Source organism: Antechinus flavipes, chromosome 1 (assembly GCF_016432865.1).
Source record: "Antechinus flavipes isolate AdamAnt ecotype Samford, QLD, Australia chromosome 1, AdamAnt_v2, whole genome shotgun sequence".
NCBI classification, from domain to species: Eukaryota; Metazoa; Chordata; class Mammalia; order Dasyuromorphia; family Dasyuridae; genus Antechinus; species Antechinus flavipes.
The window spans coordinates 50,246,471-50,268,567 of NC_067398.1; the positions used below are offsets into that span (position 1 = coordinate 50,246,471).

The 22,097-nt window shown below is 40.1% G+C and overlaps 1 protein-coding gene across 2 annotated transcripts in view; it reads left to right on the forward strand.

Moving 5' to 3' along the window:
- SLC6A1 (solute carrier family 6 member 1) overlaps positions 1 to 21,337 on the forward strand; it is a 59,342-nt gene extending 38,005 nt beyond the window's left edge. For both annotated transcript variants that reach the window (XM_051982332.1, XM_051982343.1), the window contains exons 6-16: positions 2,061 to 2,170; positions 4,283 to 4,415; positions 7,977 to 8,111; positions 8,253 to 8,356; positions 9,161 to 9,285; positions 12,284 to 12,396; positions 13,575 to 13,706; positions 16,020 to 16,122; positions 16,530 to 16,630; positions 17,164 to 17,331; positions 18,815 to 21,337. In XM_051982332.1, the coding sequence (XP_051838292.1) occupies positions 2,061 to 2,170; positions 4,283 to 4,415; positions 7,977 to 8,111; positions 8,253 to 8,356; positions 9,161 to 9,285; positions 12,284 to 12,396; positions 13,575 to 13,706; positions 16,020 to 16,122; positions 16,530 to 16,630; positions 17,164 to 17,331; positions 18,815 to 18,919 (1,329 nt within the window). In that variant the 3' untranslated portion in view covers positions 18,920 to 21,337. The remainder of the gene's footprint in view (positions 1 to 2,060; positions 2,171 to 4,282; positions 4,416 to 7,976; positions 8,112 to 8,252; positions 8,357 to 9,160; positions 9,286 to 12,283; positions 12,397 to 13,574; positions 13,707 to 16,019; positions 16,123 to 16,529; positions 16,631 to 17,163; positions 17,332 to 18,814) is intronic.
- Positions 21,338 to 22,097: the final 760 nt, after the last annotated feature.

Consider the following 22,097-nt stretch of genomic DNA (forward strand, 5'->3'; position numbering starts at 1 on the left):
GGACATACATGCAAATAAGCAAGAGAATACAAGAAAGTAGATGGAAAGTAATCTGATGCCCTTCTTGGGTGTCAAAGTGAAAAATGGATATGGCATCAGATAGATAAATGTAAAAAACACTCCCAGGTTCCCACTCTCTGGAAGAAAAGGAATTCAAACTATTCTTCCTAATTTAGTGTAAATTAGTTGAATATGCTCACCTTCACAGAGATAAACTTTAAAATGAGTTAAATTTTAAAATGAGCCCTTAAAGGGAGAAACCTTGGCCACCAGTCCCTTGCCCCAAATACATTTCTAATGGTGCAGTTCTAAACAAAAGCACAATGGACCAGGCCTGGATAGAGAGCTGGTCTTCCAGTAAGGAAGTTCTGTCTCTGAAACATATAGTGGCCGAGCCTCTAAAGTTTTTAGAAGTCTCAGGTAGCTCTGTATCACCTGAATCTCTAAAAAGGCGTTGATCTGAACTAATGGAAAAAAGTTCCCCCACTGCGAGCTCCCTACACAAATGGTTTTGGTATTGGGGGAAAAAATAGAGGGAACAGTAAACTTTATCCCTGTAGGACAAGGCAACTACCACCTACCTATTCTGCCTAGCTCCACCTCTAGGACATCTACAAACAGGCGCAATTCATCACACAGGTGTCAGAGAATGAGGGAGAACAATCCTGCTGCCACCACCTTAAGAAATTCCATCAGCCCCTCGAGTTGTTGAGACCCTTTTCTCCTTCTCTCTCTCTCTCTTTCTCCCTCTCCCTCTCCTTCTCCCTCTTCTCTCTCCCTCTTTCTCCCCTGCTGTCTCTGTTTCTGTTTCTCTTTCTGACACTTTTGTGTCTCTTTCTCTGACTCTGTATTTCTGTCTATGTGTATCTCTGTTTCTCTGTCCCCCTGTCTTTCTATCTTGTTCTCTCTCTCTCTCTCTCTCTCTCTCTCTCTCTCTCTCTCTCTCTCTCTCTCTCTCTCTCTCTCCTTCTCTCCAACTCTTTCTCTATTTCTATCTCTGTCTGTCTCTGTTTCTGGTTGTCTCTGTCCCTGTGTCCCTGTCTCTCTGTCTCTCTGTGTGTTTCTGTCTCTGTTTTTTCTCTCTCTCTATCTTTCTCTCTTGTCTCTATCTCTCTCCTTCCCTCCCTCCCTTCTCTCTCTCTCAGTTTCTCTCTTACTCTCTCTGTATCTGTTTCTATTCTGTCTCTCTGTGAGTCTTTCTGTCTCTCTGACTCTTTCTTTCCCTTCCTCTATCCCTCTCTCTGTCTCTGTCTTTATCTTTCTGTCTCTCTCCTTCCCTCCCTCCTTCTTTCTCTCTCTCTAGTTGTCAAGATCCTTTTCTCTTCTCTCTCTCTGTCTCTTTCTCTGTTTCCTTCTCACTGCATCTCTCACTCTCTCTTTGACTCTTACTCTTTCTGTCTCTCAATCTCTCTGTGTGTCTCTGTCTCTGCCTCTCTCTCTGCATCTATATCTATCACACACACACACACACCCACGTGCGTGCGCGTGCACACACACACACACACACACACACACTCTTTGATAGACATTATATGTACATATGTGTGTGTGTGTCCTCCATTATATACCAGAGCCACTCAAACTCTAAAGAACAGTCATAATTGAGGTTCCCTTCTTAGAAAGGTACTTATACCCAAGCCCTACTGCCTACAAAAATTAGTTGCTGAGTACAATTGAAGAAGAAATCACCCCATTCAGTCAAAGAGCTACAGCCAATGACCAGAACACCCATGACGTGCCATCTAGGGCAGGGTCAGAACTTGGTCTTGTCACTCTTGAGAGAGCATCTATCCCCAATACTAAAGCCAAACTTGATGGCTTTAGCCGGATCTCTTTCCCATGATACCGCCTTTACTACAGTGACTTTGTCAATGTACTCTGTTGGGATCCAGGCAAGACTGTCACTAGTAGAAATGCAAATCCTCCCTAGGACCTCAGCCTTGGCTTTGAGGAGCAGAGTGCAAGGGCCACTGCCCCAACTTTCTCCACTTTGCCTGACTCACCATAATCCCTCTCCCTGTAGTTCCTAGTGAGTCTCTGACCTGATTGTATCTCCATAGACACTTCCCTGGAGACACTGTGAAAATTCCTGGAACACAGACCGTTGCTTCTCCAACTACAGCATCGCAAACACCACCAATATGACCAGCGCTGTGGTGGAATTCTGGGAGTAAGTGTGGAGCTTCCCTTCCTCCTCAAATTCATGGGCTACACTCCAGAGTCCTAAACTGAGAGTTGAGAGGCTATAGATCATGGATAACAGATTTAAAGTTAGAAGGGATCTTGGAAGCCCTCTTATCCATCACATTCATTTTACAGATGAGAAAATGAAAACCAAGTTACTTGTCTAAGGTCACATAGAATGTTACAGACAGTGGTGGGATTTGAATGCAATTGAACTTTGAATGACTTTAAACTCAGTGCTCTTTCTAATATGCTAATTTCTTTATACTAAAAATAAAAAAAGAAGACTGCCTTTCCCTCCATCCAATAGCATTAATTAAGCATCTATTGTGTGTGAGATACTCTAATAAGCACTGGGGATAAAAGATAAGAGAAAAAATTCTATCTGCCTTCAAGAATCTTCATTTGACTGGGACAGAGAATAGGATGATTAAATATGGAAACAGATAGATGTTTGAGGAAGGAGAGAAAACACTGATGATATACCAGGGATATCAGGAAATACTTCCAGGTGGATATAGGGCATGAAATGAATCCTGAAGAAAACCAAAGATTCTAAGAGTCAGGGATAAGAAGGGAGTATATTTCCTTCTTGAAAGGATCTGTCAGAGCTTGTCCATCACCACCTTGAGGGAAAGCTGTGCAAAGGTGTGGAGATGAGAAATGGGAATGAAAAGTCAGTCTATTGAAGTGGAACAGAGATTGGGTAAAGGGGTGAACATTAAATAATTAGGAAAGAGCAGGTGGGAAACACATTATGAAGAGCTCTAAATGCTAATCTGGAGATTTTTTTGTCCCAGAGGTAAAAGGAAATCTCTGAAGGTTATTGGATAGGGAATTGATAAGGTCAGATTTGTGTTTCAGAAAGATTATGTTGGAAGTGCTTCATATGTTTCCTAGCTGTATGACCCTAAGCAAGTCACTTAACCATGTTTATCTCAGTTTCCTCATCTGCAAAATGAGTTGGAAAAAGATACTTTCTGTATCTTTGCCAAGAAAACTTCTAATGAGGTCATGAAGAATCAGACAGAACTGAAAGGATTAAACAGCAACAAAATATACAGATTGGACTGGAGACGGTAGAACTCAGAAGCCAAGAGTCCAATTAGGAAGTTATTTCTGTAATCTGAGAGGTGATGAGGACCTGCACTAGGATAGTTGCCAAGGAAATGGATGCAAAATATATTATGAAGGGAGAACTAACATAAATAGACAAATCATTGGACATGGAATGTGAAGGAGATGGAAGAGTCAAGGATGACTTTAAGGTTGCATACCTAATTGACCAGAAGGATGATGATCCCCCAATCCAAAATTGCAACATTTGAAGTGGATTTAAGATAAAGAGCTCTGTTTCAGACAAGTTGAGTGGAAAATGCTTACAGGATCTCTATTTAGAGATGCCCAAAAGGCAGTTGGTGATGAGAGATGGCAGTTCAAGAAAAAGAGATTGAGGTTGGATGCCTAGATCTCAGTGTCATCCGCAAAGGGATGATCATAAAAACGCATTTAAAAAGCTGAGGAGGCATCTAGTCATCCAATCAAGTAAACAAATATTTGTGTTCCAGGCACTGTGCTCAGCACTAAAGATACAAAAACCAAAAAATTAAACAGATCTTGCCCCCAAATAACTAAAATTATAATAAGTGAGACATCATATCCATGTATAAGTATGTATAAAAAGATTTAAGATTGGATTGGAATAGTGGGGGTAGTATAGAGCCAATTAGCAGTTGGAGTTTATTAGAAAAGGCCCCATGAGGACAGAGAGAGAAAGAAAAGAAAGCAGGTCGAAATCAAGAAGAAGAGAGGAACCCCTTGGCTGATAGTGCAGCAAAAAAAAAAAAAAAAAAACTGAAATAAAATAATCAAGTAGATAGGAGAGTTAAAGAGAGTCACTTCTTTCCAAACCCCTAATCTCCACTTTCAACCTTTCCTATTCCTATTCCTTTCTAATTCTAATATCCCTTCCTCATTTCCCTGTACTCCATTTCCAATACCTTTGCCTTTCTCTTCTTGGTCACAGGGGAAAGGGGGAGGGCGGTTAATCATGACAGAGATGTTTCTTTCTTTTCCCCACCCCTACCCGTTTCCCAAGGCGCAACATGCATCAGATGACAGATGGACTGGAGAAGCCAGGACAGATCCGATGGCCACTGGCTATCACCCTGGCCATTGCTTGGATCTTAGTGTATTTCTGTATCTGGAAAGGTGTTGGCTGGACTGGAAAGGTAAGCTGTTTATGCTCTAAGTGAAGGAAAATATCGCTCATGGACTTTCTAAGTTTCTACATTGGGTGGTATGTTAGACTAGAGAATTTTGGGTCCTTTTCAAATTTTAGCTTCTCCAATGACGCCAAGGTCAAAAGACATAAACAGAAAACTAATTTTATCCATAGCTTTCAGGTGTAGTCCTTCTTGTTTCATTGACTGCCTTTTTTCCCAAACTGATATGTTTCTTTAGTAAATGGGTTGCTTTAACCTACCTCCAAATGGACCTTTCCAGCCTGGGCTAGCCGAGTGCAGCTTGTATGAATCTCAGAATTCATTCATGTTTTAAACTCTAGATGAGTTACTTTTTGAAAAGCAATGGAAGGGGCAGCTAAGTGGCACAGTGAATAGAACAGTGACCCTAAATTCAGGAGAACCTGAGTTTAGATACTTAAAATTTACTAGCCATGTTACTCTGGGCAAATCATTAACCCCAATTACCTCACAACAGCAACACCAACAAAAAGAAAGAAAAAGAAGAAAGAAAAGAGAAAGAAAAAATAGAGCAGGGTGAGGGGTGGAATTTTCAGTAGAAGAGGACTGGATTTGGGGTTAGAAGATGAGGTTTTCTTTTTTCTTTTTTTGTATTTTTCAGGCAGTCAGGGTTAAGTGATTTGTCCAGGGTTACGCTAGTAAGCATCAGGTCAAATTAACTCATGTCCTCTTTTCTCTAAGGTTGGTGCTTCATTCAATGAGACACTTAATTGTCCCTCAGTAGATGTAGTTTTAAATCCAAACTCTGCCAATTGCTACTGTGGAGCATTTAATGTCTCATGTCTCAGTTTCCTCCTCTGTAAAAGAAAGGGGATTGGAATAAATTATTACTAAGGATCCTTCTACCTCTAAATCGATGAAACAATACAATTTCAAATCCAAATTATTTAACTTCTCTATACCTCAGTTTCCTAATCTGAGAGAACTTGGCCAAATAAAGAGGTTGATATCTCTAAGGTTCCTTCCAGTTCTAAATCTAAACCTTAAATATAATTTACTGGTGACTAAATTGACTACCATGGTATAGTACAATGGAAATATTACTGGGTCAGGGGTCAGAGAATGTGACTTCAAATCCTGCCTTTGATGTTTATTATCTGTATGACCTTGGGCACAAATCATTTAACCTTGAAAGGAGCTGAACTGGATAATCTCTTCCAACCCTTGTGATACTATGATTCCTTTGGTCTCCACCAGATTTAAATCTTTAAAACCAGGAAACATCACAATTTCCAGGGAAAGCCTTAATTATTAAAACAGTCCTGGTGTCCCAGAAATACATGATTCAATGAAATTTATTTCCCCACCTGTAGATAGTTATCTATAGCCTGGAAGGAGGGTAAGATTGTGGGATCTTATAGCTGAAAAAACATTAGATATCATTTAATCCAACTGTCACATTTGAAGAAACTGAGACCCCTAAAGAGGTCTTCCCCAAAAGGGGAAGTGACTTGTCTAAGATTATATAATGAGTGAGTTGGGGCAGAGCTGAGTCTAGACTCCAGGTATACTGACTCTCAATCAGCTCTTTCTAATTTCGTCCTTACTTTTGCTCAATTCTATGTCCCCCTTTGAAAAGGGTGACCTTGGATCATTCCTATCAACCATCTGCAGGTTAGGAAATCAAGAACCCTCAAGTACTCCATGCTGATCCATTGACATATTCAAGTCAGTCAGGTCTCTTTGTGGACCTTCCCCTTGCATGTTTCAGAAACGCCAAACTCAAAAATAATCTCAAGGATAAGCATCCCTTCCAGGTAAAAAAAAACAACCCAAACCTATATAGATATTGGATAAGGGGACCAATGTGTGTACTGTGTTCCCTTAAACTTGTGAGTATGTCATTGGATAAGTCTCATTTCTTTATGGGCATGTAGCACAATAATAGAGGGAGAGGAAGCTGGCCAACGAAACAAGTCCTCCCTAGAGCATTCTGACTCTTGGACAGGGAAAGAGATTCAGGTCACTGACACATTTTACTCCCTGCCTTGAACCAGACCCTCCGATTCCACATAGCCTCAGAGCACTCATCCATCCCAAAGAAAGGCTACAGATTCTCTCCCTCAAGAGTGAAACCTATCAGAAAATAGAAGGGCCATCCAAGGAACTGGCTTATACACTGTCCTTCCTGTAGAGCAAGAAAAGAAAGAAGTTGCTCAATACTCACAGTGATGGGATAATGAGTACAGGCCAGCCTTAATGAATTCTGCTCTTGGACCTCACCATAGCTAATAAAAAGCTTCCTTCTCCCAGGATGGTGGGAGCTACAAGCCTAATTAAGCTACTAGATGAAAAAATGGCCTAATTTCATGACAGCTTCTACTATGGAAGCAGATTAATTCTGCCAAAGCCAACTTCCCCATTGCCCCTTAAAGTTCTTGCTCTTTTCAGTGATAACTAAGGGTGAGGAGACACCTTCCTGGCTCATCACTGATTTGTCAAAATGATCAACAAAGAATAAAGGGAGATGACTAGCTTCAAGGAAAGAAAGCCATGTTCCCAACTAGTGTCTGTCTTTAAGGTTATTTTTGGTCCTGTGACCAAAGAATCATTGATCTAAAGCTACAGCAGACTAACTCCTTTATTTTACAGATAAGGAAACTGGTGTTTAACAAGATTAAATGACTCACTTGGGATCACACATATACTAAGTGTCAGAGGCTAAATTTGAATCCAGATTCTCTGCCTCTGAAGTCAATGACCTTCCTCCTGTATCATGTTGCCTTCCTCTGGTAGGGGCTCCATCACATCCAGCCCACGACTGACATCTGGTCTAGAGCGTAATGGAGCCATTGAGTCAATCATTTAATCAGCCAACACAACCTTTGACTAATGTCTACAATGGTCAGAGAATTAGTAGAGTACAGAAAAGTATGAGCCCCTGCCCTCAAGGAATTTGCACTCTAATTCTTAACCAGTGAACAACTAATTACAATAAGATTGTTAATATTACTCTTCATATATATTTACATATGTATATATAAATACATATATATATATACATATATATATATATATATATATGAACATATAAAGAGAGAGAGATCATAGTTTTAGAGTTGGAAAGAACTTGGACATCCTCATTTTATGGAAAAGTAAATGAAGACCTGGAATTATTCGCTGACCTGTCTCAAAGTCACACATGCAGTAAATAACAGAATTGAGATTCTGTTCAGTCCAACTTCAGATCTCTTTCTACACCTCTCTGACTTCAGTGTAGACTGGAAGCATAGGTTATTAGATTGGTTCTAGTATGCTAAATTCTAATGTGGTACTGTGCTTCTTAGCTCAGGAAGACTTCCTGGAGGAGACTTGAAGTAAAAAGGATGTGGGGGGAATTTATGTAGGTGAGAATAGAGAGAAGGGCTTGCCAGGTCAGAACAGTATGGAAAGAAAAAGCAGGTAAGTGCCTAATATGTGTCTATTTTTGATAAAGAGAGCATTAAGGAGCCCCTCAACACTGAAAGGATACATGTTGCACAAGAGTGTTATCTGAGCCTTGCCTGACACATTCCTTCCTCCTATTAGGTAGTCTACTTCTCTGCCACGTATCCGTACATCATGCTCATCATTCTGTTCTTCCGTGGGGTGACACTACCTGGAGCCAGAGAGGGAATCCTTTTCTACATCACTCCCAACTTTGGCAAACTGTCTGACTCAGAGGTGAGCCTACTCCTTACCCCAGGCCAGGTGCTTTCCTACTCTGCATGTTTGACTTCTAGGTCCCTGAGTAGCAAGGAGTAACCATGAGGCTGGCACCACAAGTCCTTGTCAATACTCATGGGACTTTCATCTGCTCAACAGGTGTGGCTGGATGCAGCAACTCAGATCTTCTTCTCCTACGGTCTGGGGCTTGGATCACTCATTGCTTTGGGAAGTTACAATCCATTCCACAACAATGTCTATAGGTAGGAAGAGCCCTCCTCGTGCTTTCTTTTCTTTCTTTTGTAGTCTTCTTTCTTTAATTTCTCTTTGTTCTCATTCTCTGTCTACCTTTCTTTCTCTATCTCTCCAGTTCTTACTGCCTCTGTCTCTCCCTCCTTCCCTTCCTCTTTCTCTCTCTGTGTCTCTGTCTCCATCTCTCCTTCCTTCCCTCCCTGCTTCCCTTCCTCTCTCCCTTTCTCTCTCCATCTCTCTCTTCCTCTCTCTCTCCCTTTCCCGCCCCCTCCCTCCCTCCCCTTTCCCTCTTCTTTTCCATTTCCTTCGTCCTCCCTCCATCCCTCCCCTTCTCCCCTCCTACAACTTTGGTCGTATTTTCTTTCTAACACTTTCTATAATCATTTCTTCTAACTGTTCCTTTTCTAGCCTTCCTTTGCTCTCCAATTCCATCCCTTCTCTAGCCCTATATGCAACTTTTGATTTTTGTCCTATTCCTTCAATAATTCCATATAATTTTATTTTCCCCATTTCAGCCCTTTTTGACTCCATCCTTTATCTGTCACCTTCCTCTGTCCTCACTCCCTGTCATCTTTCTTTAAATCCCTTCTGGCCCCTTCTCACTATCTTCGTTTCTTTGCACTAGTCCTTTTGTTCCCAAACTCTTCCTTCTACCTATCTGTGGTTCCTCTCTGATGCCATCTCCTCAATGTCATCATCTTTGACCCTTCTGTCTCCTTATCCTCTATGTCTCTTGTTTGAGCCCAATTTGTCCCCTCTCTCTTTTCTTCATTATTACCATCTCCTTATGACTCCCTTTGCTCCCTTTCTTTCAGAGACTCCATTATTGTTTGCTGTATCAATTCCTGCACCAGCATGTTTGCTGGCTTTGTCATCTTCTCCATTGTGGGCTTTATGGCAAATGTTACCAAGAGACCAATTGCTGATGTTGCAGCTTCAGGTCAGGTACCATGTTCTATCTATCTCCCATGTTTCCCTGGCAATCCCTGTGATCAGACTTGGATTGAAGGGAAATGCATTTGGAAAGAAATTGCATAATGATGTTAATGTCTGGCTCTAGTTTGGTCTGGTCCTAGGTACTCTGGGAGAAAGATGACCTAGTTTCTTTCCTCTAAACAATCAGAATGTCATAGAATGTCATGGTTTCATAGAGATGGAGGGAACTACTTCCTCATTTACAGGTGAGGAATCTGAAATTTTCATAGATGAAGTGACTTTGTGTCAAGTTCATTATCTCATAGAGCTAGAACAGCACATGGTCTCCTGACTCTCAGAAATCCGACATCCTTTTCACTACACAATGTTACCTCAAACTCAGATACACAGGGATTCAGGGACAAAAACTATCAGTAACAACTTCACTAGTCAAGTGTTGAAATCTAGTGGGCTGGAGTGAGCATTCTTCCCACCCTCTTCCAATATTTTGTTTCTCAAGAAACATGACTCAAGGAAAGCTAGCTAATTACATGGTAGAATCATAGAATTTAAGAGCTGAAAGGGACTTTAGTTGTCATCTAGTCCAGCCCTAACATAAATCAAAATGGTCTCCACAACATTGTTTTTTTTAATTATAAGACATGAATGTAAATAATTAGCATACAGTTTTTCATGCATAAAAATAATATAAAATTTTGTGAAATCATAGAAAGGATTATATATCCATTTGAGGGACTTAAGGAAGACTCCTCATATTTGTCATTGATACTACTCTGTCATTCGATAACTGTTTCTTCTTCTTAGTTCCCCATATCCTTAATATTTTCTTCTGTCCCTAGAAAGTCACAAAACCTAAGTAGAGGATGTAAGGTCATGATTTGTTTCACTTTTTCTTACTCTTTTACTGATGTTTTTATTATGTTGCTTTGTAACCAGTTTTCTATTTATTTCTAAGGTATAGAAGCCAACACATAGGAGATCGAAGTAAAAAATGTCCTAGAACATAGAAAGTTGAAACAGAAAGGAATTCTAGAACATCCAATGTCAGAACTGGAAGGAGTCTTAAGAACTCATAATATTAGATCTAAGAAGTATCTTGGAACATGGAATGCTAGAATATCAATTTTTAAAACTAAAAATGGTAGATCATGGGAAGTTTGAATCTGGAGTCAATGCTCTTCCTCCTGTACCATGTTGACTTCCTCTGGTAGGGGCCCCATCACATCCAGCCCACGACTGACGTCTGGTCTAGAGAGAAATGGAGCCATTGAGTCAATCACTTAATCAGCTAACACAACCTTTGACTAATGTCTACAATGGTCTGAGAATTAGTAGAGTACAGAAAAGTATGAGCCCCTGCCCTCAAATTTGCACTCTAATGCATGTATGACTTCTGGGTCCCTGAGTAGCAAGGAGTAACCATGAGGCTGGCAAGAAGTGAAAGGAACCTTAGAAATTATCTAATTTCAGGATTCTTTTTAATGTTATGGACATTCTTTAACCATCTAGGTTAAAGCCCATGGATCTCTCCTCATAAAATATTTTGATAACAGAAGGAAATGTTAAAATTTAGGAAGAGTTTAGTGAAAATAAAGATGTAATTTTCCCCCATTCAATTATATGGATTCTTTGAAGTCCATCCATGGACCACAGATTAATAACCTTTAATCTAGTCCATCTCCATTAGTTTATAGTTGAGGGCTGTAAATGTGAAAAGACTCAGGCAAGATGGCACAGAGAGATAATAGCCAATATAGAATTCAGGTTACCATATTTCTGGATTGACTCCCTCTATCTCCTTTCTCTCTGTTCTCTATATTCCCCTCCCCAAGGAGTTTGAGCATGAGTGGGTAAAATTCTATTAATAAACACTTAATGACTCCCTATCACATGCAAAGAATTGTGCCAGGTTTTGTAAAAGAGAAGATGCTAAGAAAAGTCAGATTATAAGTGATTTGTCCAAGTTCACACAGGTTGCAAGCACCGAGAACAGGATTTGAATACAAATCCTCTGACTCCAGAAGTAGTGCTTATTTTCACAAATCATTTCCTCTTTCTAAATCTCAGTTTGTCTATCTGAAATATATGTTAATCCTATTTGTCCTACTTACCATGTAGAATTTCTATGAAGAAAGCACTGTATACAAGTGAATTATAAAAGGACATAGACCAGCAAGCTAATTAGGGCAATAAATGCAAATAACTACTCCACAGGTCAGTATGGGGTTAGTGATACAGACAATAGGTACTGTAGGAGATCAGAGAAGAGAGAAGGAACCAAAGAGAAGATAATTAATTTTCTGTATTTTGAGATTCACAGTTGACAGTCTCTCAGTTCTCGGAGGCCTGAGCATAAATCTATTAGCTATTCTGCCCTTAGCCAAGAAGTCTAAAATTAGAAGCCTACTTATTAATAAAGCCCTAAGAGATTGTTATTTTGCCTTTTTGTGGTGTACAACCTTGGAGAGGCCATGACTTAGAGCTAGTCTGGGGCTAGGACTGGTCCCCCAAAGAACCATGCTCACTGTCACCAGAAAACTCTTCTTTGCAATCCACCAAAAGTACCACCAAGCCCAATTGATGCTCTGTACAATTTTATATTGAGAGGGGAAAGAATGGGGAGCAAAGTGAGAATTGTTGTCCTAGTTGCCATTCAGAATACTTCCCCATTCCACTGAACACCAGAGGATTTTCTATTTAATCCTGAAAATCCTGAAAATGATAAGGAACCAATGGAGTTTATTGAATAAAAAAAGATAATAGCATAATCATAATCACGCTTTTGGAAAATAAATTTGACTGCTGTATGGAAAAGGGAGTTGAGTGAGAAAAAACTTCAGAGACCCACCAGAAGTCTATTGCATTGAGGCTTGAGATGATAAAGACTTTCTTCACCATGATGGTGAACTTCTTCAAAGATGAGAGAAGAGGGCATACATATACAAGGGAAGTTAAGAACTCAATAATGCAAGTTAAATTGAATTGGACTGACTCTTTTTCAGGTCCGGGACTGGCATTCTTGGCGTACCCAGAAGCAGTAACCCAGCTGCCCATCTCCCCACTGTGGGCCATCCTCTTCTTCTCCATGCTGCTCATGCTGGGCATTGACAGTCAGGTGAGGATTCCCCACCATCCTTTTCTCCCTGTTTGTCCCCAGGATTTCTCATTAGGGAGTCTTGAGTTTAGTTTTCATTTATATAGTGCTTTAAGACCTGCAAAGCATTTCCATCTATTATTTTATTTGATCCTTTCAATAATCCTGGAAGGTAGATATTATTATCAGTACACCATTTTACAAATGAGCAAACTGAGGCATTTTCTTTTTTTCCCTTCCTTCCTTCCTTCTGTTGTTTCTTTCTTTCTTGTATTCTTATACAAAACTACTATTACATGTAACCTCCCACCCAGAGGTTACTGATTGCCAGTCATGCCTAGTCCCAGGCCTTTAGAAATATTACCCAATCATAGGTCCTCAGAGATTTCTGGCCACTGCCTCTCTGAACAGTGGTTTGCATGTCCAACAGAGTGCCCAGATGCAGTGGCTCACAAGCTCGGGTCTTTCTTTAACTCGATCACCCTGTATTGCCCTACTTCCTAGTCCCCACGCCTTGTATCAGGTCTATGTGGTCACATGCACAGCCAATAAGAGAAGGAGATGTCTCCCATTGATGACATGTTCTCAATGCAGCCAGAACTTCCACTCATAAGGCGGTCTATACTGCTTGCAGAGATCACTTCTCTGCTGGACACTATGTCAAGCTTCAGACATCAAAAGCCTTTTTACTTCCTGATCGCACTGTGCAAGATTAATCTCTGGACCCTTACAATTACAGAAATGTTTTACATGATTATACTGTCAGATTGATTACAATCTCAGGGAGCACGGAAGGGAAGGAATAGAATTTGGAACACAAAATTTAAAAAAATGTTTCAAATTGTTTAGCATGTGATCAGGGAAAAAATTAAATGTTGTTTAAATATAACACAAAAGGAAGCTTTGGCCAAAAACAAAATCTTTATTCCTATAGACTTCTCTGTGATTTGGTATTATTGTGCCAAGCCTAACCCAAAAGAATTCTGGGAGGAGCCTAAGGACAGAAGTAGAGACTTCGAGAGAATGTATGGAGATGGCAGGTCTTCTCCTAAATCTAGGACTCCAGAATTTTCAAGGCCATTTACTTCTCAGGCCAATTAGTTTGAATGGGATAGGAGCTAATTTTAAGGAGAGATGTGGGAATTCATTGAGGTCCCTGAAGGAGAGGATTCACCTCCTCTGTATTATTTTTCTGAAAGTTCTGTACTGTGGAAGGATTCATCACTGCCCTGGTCGATGAGTTCCCAAGATTACTCCGTAGCCGAAGGGAGCTCTTCATTGCCATTGTGTGCATTGTCTCCTATCTGATTGGCCTTTCCAATATCACTCAGGTGAGTTTTACTTTCTTCTCTCCTGTGCCACTTGCATCTCTACTATCCTCCTCGAAATCCCTCCTTGTCTCCAGGACCTCTCACTAGAGACTCATGAGTTTAGTAACAACAGTTTTCATTGACATAGTGTCTTAAGATTTGCAAAGCATTTCAATATATTATCACATTTGATCCCCACAATAGCCCTGGCAGGCAAATGTACCATTATTAATAGTACTGTTATTATCACTATTTTACAGATGAGCAAACTGAGGCAGATAGCGGCTAAGTGATTGTCCAAAGTCACAGGTAGTAAGTGCCTGAGGCTGGCTTACAACTCAGGTCTTTCTGATTCCAGATTGAACATTCTATACATTGTGACACCTAACTGCCTAAGAGAGCCAGGGAAAAAAGTCAGAAGAGATCACTATGTCTTTGTAGCAGAGACCAAGACCCTTGGCATTTATTGAGCGATGTTTCTCCATTTCTCTCTTAATTCTTATTCAGAATGTTTTTACTGATTGCCCAGTCTGCTTAGCTCAGCGTTAGGTGCTTTGAGAAGATATGGAGAAAGAAGACACAGTCCTTGCCCTCACAGTGCTTATTATTTAGTCTATTTGAAGAGAGGAACCATAAATGAATAATAAGGATTCCCTGACTAGAGAAACTCCCTTCATCAGTGCAGATCTGCACCTCTTCGGCTGTTAGTATTTATGGGTCACTGCCCAAAGCAGTAAATAGGGAAGTAAGGAACTGGGAGGAGATGCCCAGGGTCACACAGGCTGTGTACGTTAAAAGTAAGACGTCTGTCCAGGTTTTTCTGGTACCAAGGACAGCTCTCTCTCCATTATACCAGTCTGCCCCTCATTAACAAATCATAATAGAGTTCAGTCACAGTCCACACATAGCTAGTCTTTGACCAAATGCACAGGGAACAGAAAGACTTGGGAATTTGGGTCACCATTGAGAGATTTAAGGAAGGGAAATGAGCTGCCCAAAAAGATGAAAAACAAATTCCCATGTCTCTCTGCCCCCTGTGAACACTGTAAAAGGTTCTACAAGTTAAAATTCAAGAATGGTCCTGGGCTCATGCCATGGAAATCATGAGTGAGTGAATATTATGAGATTATGGAGAAGGGAGTGACCTCTATGGGCTAAAATTCTCCAAGAAGACTTCATGGAGGAGCAGGATTTTGTTCTATTTTAAGTGAATGATGCTATTGATTCCAGGCATCTTCATTTCCTAGGATAAATATATTTAAGGAAAGATGTGGGAATTCATTGAGGTCCCTGAGGGAGAGGATTCATCTCCTCTATTATTTTATCTGGGGTCCCAGATGTCATTTAACTAACAAAAGATAATGTATTTTGTGTGGGAATGGTTAAGGATGACTTTAAATTTTTTTAATTTTATGAATCTAGTTAACTCAAAGTAAAAGTTAACTATTAAATCAGTTACATCAAGGGCAAAAAAAAAATGAGAATCACTAAACTATGCATAAGCATCCTCATGAACCACATATTGACTTAGAAAACCACATATCAACATAATCTGTATTTTACTAAATATTGTCCAAGCATATTTTAATCTAGTTTGGGCCACATTTGAAAGTCTTTGAACAGAAGTAGCTTACTAAAACCATTCTTTGAGGGATAGCACGGCATAAGGAATTGAGCAATGGTTTTACCATCAAGAAGACCTAAGTTCAGTTCTCAATTCTGACACATCCCTTCTGTGTGCTCTTGGGAAGGTACTTCTTCTCAGTGCCCCCTAGGACTCTCTAAGACCTTAAATTACAGAGGAGTTAATGATGTGCATCACGGAGGGGATTTTCCTACTACGTTACTCTTTACACCAATGAAATCCATAAAATTAAAAAAAAAATTTAAAGCCATCCTTAACCATCCCCACACAAAATACATTATCTTTTGTTAGTTAAATGACATCTGGGACCCCAGACAGTCATGGAATCCATTTTCCCACCTCTGGCTGGAAGATGGAAGGCTCTGAATACCAGCTGATCTATTGAGTCACTTAATCTTTTTTTTTTCTAAATTCAAATAAAAAACATACACACACATACAAACACACACATTCATACACACACAAAATACACATACACACAGAAAGAGTCCTTTAAATTCTATGATATATGTTCTTACACTATCCCTGTGAAATAGTAATTCAAAATCCTCAATCTTTCTAGCCCATGGTCTGTCCTCATTTCACCTTCTGCTTTGCAGTTAACTTTCAAATCTCTTGCTTTTATCCTAGTCTTTATCTACTCCTATTAATTTTCTGGAGTTCTAAGGAAATCTCTCCTGCTTTTACAGGGTGGGATTTATGTGTTTAAGCTTTTTGATTACTACTCAGCCAGCGGGATGAGCCTCCTCTTCCTGGTATTCTTTGAATGTGTTTCTATCTCCTGGTGCTATGGTAAGTGCTCCCTCCTCTTCTCCCCTAGCCCCTCCTCTTTCCCCTCCCCCATCTCTGAAGATAAAAAGGTAGTGATTTAAGTCCAAGGAAGTTCTACCCAATCGGTTCTACACAGCCTCTGTGGGAAAATAGAACCCCTCCTTCCTTGCAGTTTAGCCACACTTTTAATTCAGCTTGAGGATGGGAGACAATATAGTATAATAAAAGGGACATTAAGCTAAGTGTCCCGGAAACTTTCTATTTCAGCTCTGCCATCAATTAGCTTTGTGAATTTATTACCTCTTTTGGCTCTTAATTCCCTCTTTTTCCCCGACTTGTCATAGGGTCCACAGACCTAAATCTCTGAGAACAGGACAGGATCCCTACCAAAATCTCCATCTTCAACTATTTTTTTTTACTTTTCTCAGGGGTCAATCGATTTTATGACAATATCCAGGAGATGGTTGGCTCCCGGCCCTGCATCTGGTGGAAACTCTGCTGGTCCTTCTTTACTCCAATCATTGTGGCGGTAAGGCTGATCCCTGACTCCGGGTACACTTGGTATAAGAAAATGTTCTTCTGGAGCAGAAAGGGATGGGTGCCTAGGCCATCAGGAGAGATCAGTATCAACTCCAGGAATCAATGGCTTGTTTGTATAAGCTTGTCTTCCCTCTTTATCTATTTCTTCTTTGGCAAGAAAAACATTTAACTGGATTTGGATCCTTATGATTTGCAAAGTCCTACCTTCCTTCCACCCCGTGGGACTTGAGAGCTACTCAAAATCTTATAATTGAGTGCCCCACAAAATGGTCCAAGAACATAGTGGAAAGCTGCCCCAGTCTCTGATGATCAGGTCATCTTTCCCTGAAGCTCTTAGAATGACTGGTCATCATAAGTGGTAGCTCTGGTATCATGTTTGGGATGGGGGGAAAACCTAAGAATGATCAAGATGCTTTTAGGAACTGGCAAGAGGCTTTTTCTGCAAAGGAGTTGAAGGAATACATCTGGGAGGCCCCAATAGCTGGCCAACTGCTTGTCTTACTCTATCTGTTTGTTTCCCAGGGTGTCTTCATTTTCAGCGCAGTGCAGATGACTCCACTCACCATGGGCAACTATGTGTTCCCCAAATGGGGGCAGGGAGTAGGCTGGTTCATGGCTTTGTCTTCCATGGTCCTTATCCCTGGCTATATGGCTTACATGTTTCTGACCTTAAAGGGCTCCCTAAAGCAGGTAAGAACACAGTCCCCGGGAGCACAGCCAAGTCTATCTCCTTAAGCCACATTCTCCTTGGACCAAAGTTCAACCAAGAACTCCTCCCCAACTTTACCCAAGAATTATCAGATGTTTTCTGGGCAACTATTACGTGTCATGGAAATACAAGAGAATTATGACACATAGCCCTTTCCCCTAAGAGTTTACTAGCACACCTAAAACAATATGATACAACAAAATTGATGAAATAAATAAATGAGTTATTATAGGATTTTTAAGATTCACAAAGATTTCTTCACAACAACCTTGGGAGCTGGAGTATTATATTAGGGACTGCTAATATTTATGTGGCAATATGGCAGCATGAATAGAGGCCATCTTAAAGTCTCTATTAGCTATATAACCACAAGTTCTAACTATATTACCATTCTTGTGTCTACATATGTGTATATATACACATAGAGACACATGTGTGTATTTTATATGTACTAGACATTTATATTCTCATTTATGTGGGCATACGCAGATACAAAGACATGTATGCACATAGATATAGACAGTAGCATGTACGTAGATGCCAGTAATTAGTAAAAATGAACAGAACACTGGACCTAGAATAAGGAAGAAATGAGCTCAAATGAAGCCTCAGACATTTACTAGTTGTGTGATCCCATGCAAGTCACTTGACCTCCATCTGCCTCAGGTCTCTCATCTCCAAAATGGAAATAATACTAACACCTCTCTCCCAAAGCTATTGTAAAGTTAAAATGAGCTAAAACTTGTAAAGTCTGTCTCAATCTAAAGGGGCTGTATAAATGCTAGGAATTGTTGCTATTGGTATTTTTATAAGTGAATATTCAGATTCCCAAAGAACTTTGTGTTATTGTCTCATAAGAACACTGTGAGGTATTTAACCTAATTTTACTGAAGAAAAATCAAGCTCATGAAGCCTAAGCTACTGTTTCAAACAAGATCTAAGCATCAGAAGCAGAATTTGAGCCCTGCCTGACTCAAATCCAGAACTCAGTCCACTGTCAAAGTAGTACCAGTATTTTATCCTCATTTCATAAATAAGGAAATTGAGGTTTAGAGAACCCGATCCAAGATCACACAACTTCTGTGACTCAAACCCAAGTCTCAGGACCCCCAAGGGCAATGATCTTGCCTTTCAGACCTTAATTGCTTTAGGAGGTCAGATCCCTATGAACCACATATTGATTTAGTTTTTAAATGTGGCATTAGCTAGGTTTTATTGCATTTTCATTTATTTTATTAAATATTTCCCACTTATATTTTCGTCTGTTTCTGGCTGAACACTGGTGTGTGATGGGTCATATATAGCTCAGGGACAGTGTTTTAAACATCTCTAGCATAATGAATGCTAGAGATTTACCATTTACAATGCCCCAGCTCAGTCCCATGTCCACTCACTGATTTCTGGAGAACTCCCCCATGTATCTTTATTGCCTTCCTTTCCCCTCCCACCTCCCACTTCCCACAGCGCCTTCAGGTCATGATCCAGCCCAGTGAAGATATAGTTCGTCCAGAAAATGGGCCAGAGCAGCCCCAGACAAGCAATTCAGCCAACAAAGAAGCTTACATCTAGCAGGTTGCCCGTGGCACCAAGACCAAGAGGACGCTGGAGAAAACTATCACTCAATCCAACCTGGTTGAACATGACCACAAATTGATGTCTGAAGATACTATCGATCAACCTACCTCTAGTGGCAAAATAAAAGACCATCACCACTCAAAGGGAAGTGACATGGGGACTGTCAGACCATTTGGTGGGCTCCAGTGGGTGGAAACGATTAGCGGCTTTCCAGCAATCCACAGACTGTTAATGTTTTTAATCCTTTCTCAATAAAAATTGAATTATTGTGGAATTTATAATTAACAAATAGGGCATTTTTATCCCACCTTGTGGCACAACCAATGCTTTGAGGTTCTGTGCCATGGATTTTTTCATCCTTTTCATGACCTATTTCTTACCCAGGACTGTTATCTCTGAATTTGCAGGAGTGCAATTCCATTTGAAAGCTGTTTTGTACGTGTGAATACAGTATTTTGTATGCTGAAGATTTCCAGGGAAAGCTTGCCCTTAAGGTGTCCGTAACCAGCTCTGCTTTTTGGTTATTTCTTGCGTTCTTTTCTCTTTGGAGGCAGCTTAAGCAGAGTGACGTTAACCACCCGCCCCAAATCAGATCAGGAAGGTCCATTTCTTAGAACACAGGCTTAATCCTTCCCCAGAGCTGTTTGCTGCAAAACTTTCCATCCCCAAAAGGAAACTGCCAATCAGGCTTTTCTAACCATCAGCCTGTTTTCTCTCTTACTTGCCCATGTGGGTATAGGAAGCACAAAAAGAATTTTTCCCAACCATTCCAGGGGCAAAATGTCCCAATGCTGAAAGTCAGCCGAGGTGGTGCCATCATATGTTGGTTCTAAGATGCCCAACTCAAAGTACAAAACAGCTGCAGATTTAGCCAAATTAAAAGGGCCTGTCCAAGACTCAGCTCTGACCTGTTTGCTAATTAATTTCTCCCTTTTCTCTACCACCCTGTCTGAAACCTCAGCATCTCACCATCCTCCTTGAATTCTACATAGTAAAGGGCTTTCCTCCATCCCCTACCCGCCAATGCCAGACAAAGTCACCAATATTACGCCAGGGACCCCATTACCCTTTGAAGATTTAACACACACATGTGCACACAACCTTTTGGTTTGGGGGATTGGGTTGTTTTGTTTGGGGGAGTTTTTTTTTTCTTTTAAGGAAGTATGTCTTAGTGGCAGTTGTGGTGACAGCGTCAGTAACAGTGACAAGATGACAATGGCCTTGGCATGAAGACAGTTTCTCAGTAAAATACTAATATTCCATTCACAGAGCATCTCTCCTTTGGCAGCTCCAAGTAAGACATCTGAATATTGAAGGATTCCAGTGTCTGATTGTAAACAGCTGAGAGAACTGTTTGATGCAGCATGTTTTGCGACCAACTTTCTGTGCATCATAAATAAATCCTTAGCAAGCCCTCAAACCACATAGGGCAAACCTGTGACAAATATGGTAACTAACTGTGACTTGGTTTATCTTTTTTGTCGTTTTTGTCTGAAGGTGACCAACATATACCCATTCTTGCAATAAAGTATTATTCTCAGAATGTTAAGCACATTATTGTAGAAAACACATATATACATATATAATATATAAATACACACAACACATACACATCTATTTCTGCTCGCATCATCCCCAGTCTCACTCGCAAAATGTTGTTCAATAGTTTTGAAATCATTTCCAAATTGTAATATAGCCTCAATTATAAGGCATTTTCAGTGTTGATAGCTGAACTTATGAAACAAAAACATCTTGTAAATCTTTGGGGTTTAAGATGAAGAAAAAGAAACCCACCGTAGTATAATCTCATGCTATCACAGCCATCATTCCCATGCTGTCTCTGAACTCCATTAGTATTAAAAAAAAAAAACCCTCTTCCACCTTTTTTCTCTCGTGTTGAATGTTAAGTGGATTCCATGTTGTTCTAAGCTCCATGCTGAGTATTTCATGTGTGACTGTAAACATTTGTAAGGAAGATGTTTGGCAAGAAGTCCCTGAGCTGGTTTCTGCCCAGACATCTCATATATAGCACAAAATTAGTGTTGTAGCCCTCTTATGTGAACTGTGAATAACTGTAACTTTTTGTAGTATCTGCCCAGAAAGAAAAAAAAGATATTGTATTATCATATATGCTTTTTGCAATAAGGAATTTATTCTCAGAAACACCAAGCAAAATTTATCTCTATATAAAAATATATATGTAATATATACATATTCAAAACTATATACAGAGCCTGTTAAAAGAGTACAGTATTATTTAGAAGGGAAAAAAGACCTGTTCTATGGACCAAATGTAAAATATTTATAAATGAAAATGCATTTTAACTGTCTATAAATGGTGTCATAATTAAAGCACGATTGTTATGTAAGTTTCCAAGAGTCTAGAGAGACAAATAAAGGTACATTATATGATTCCTTTGTTTCCTGTAGTGCTGATATTCTTGCCTCAATTTTTTTTCTCCTTGACACAAGACCCTCCACCCCAATCATGGCTTGATTAGAATTCACACAGCAATGGTAGTGGAGCTGTCCAGGGGTTGGGAAAGGTGGACTAAACAATTGTGGATGACCTTCAGCCCTAAGGTTAACACTCAACAAAATTGTGAAGGTGAAAAGAAGCCATATGAATGGCCTTGGGCTCAGGAAGCCCTGGGTTCAAATCATGTCTTTGGCACTTGCTAACTATGTAACCAGGGGCAAGTCATGTAATTTTTTTCAAGGGATAGGACACAAATGATCTCTAAGGTCTAAATTTATGATCCTGTTTCATTCCAGGCCCCGCATTCTTTATCCTAAGCTTATAGATCTCCAATCCATGTAGGACTATCTTATAGAGGATCCTTGACCTGGACTCATCCAATTTCCACTTGAACACTTGGAATGATGGGACACTCATTATCTCATGATTCCATTGTTGAAAGGATATAATTATTAGACATTCCCTCCTTTCTATCCATTTCGCTTCTACAAGTATTTCTTAAGCATATAATTTGTGACATATAGAGGTAGCTTGTGGCAGTGGATACAGAGTCTTCTTTAGAGACAGGAAGTCCTGAGTTCAAATTCTGTCTTTGGTACATATTGGCTATTGGCAAGTTACTTCATCTCTTAGAAAAGCAGATAAGTGCTGTCCCATGCTATAGTAGAGGGAATTATCCTCATTGGGATACTC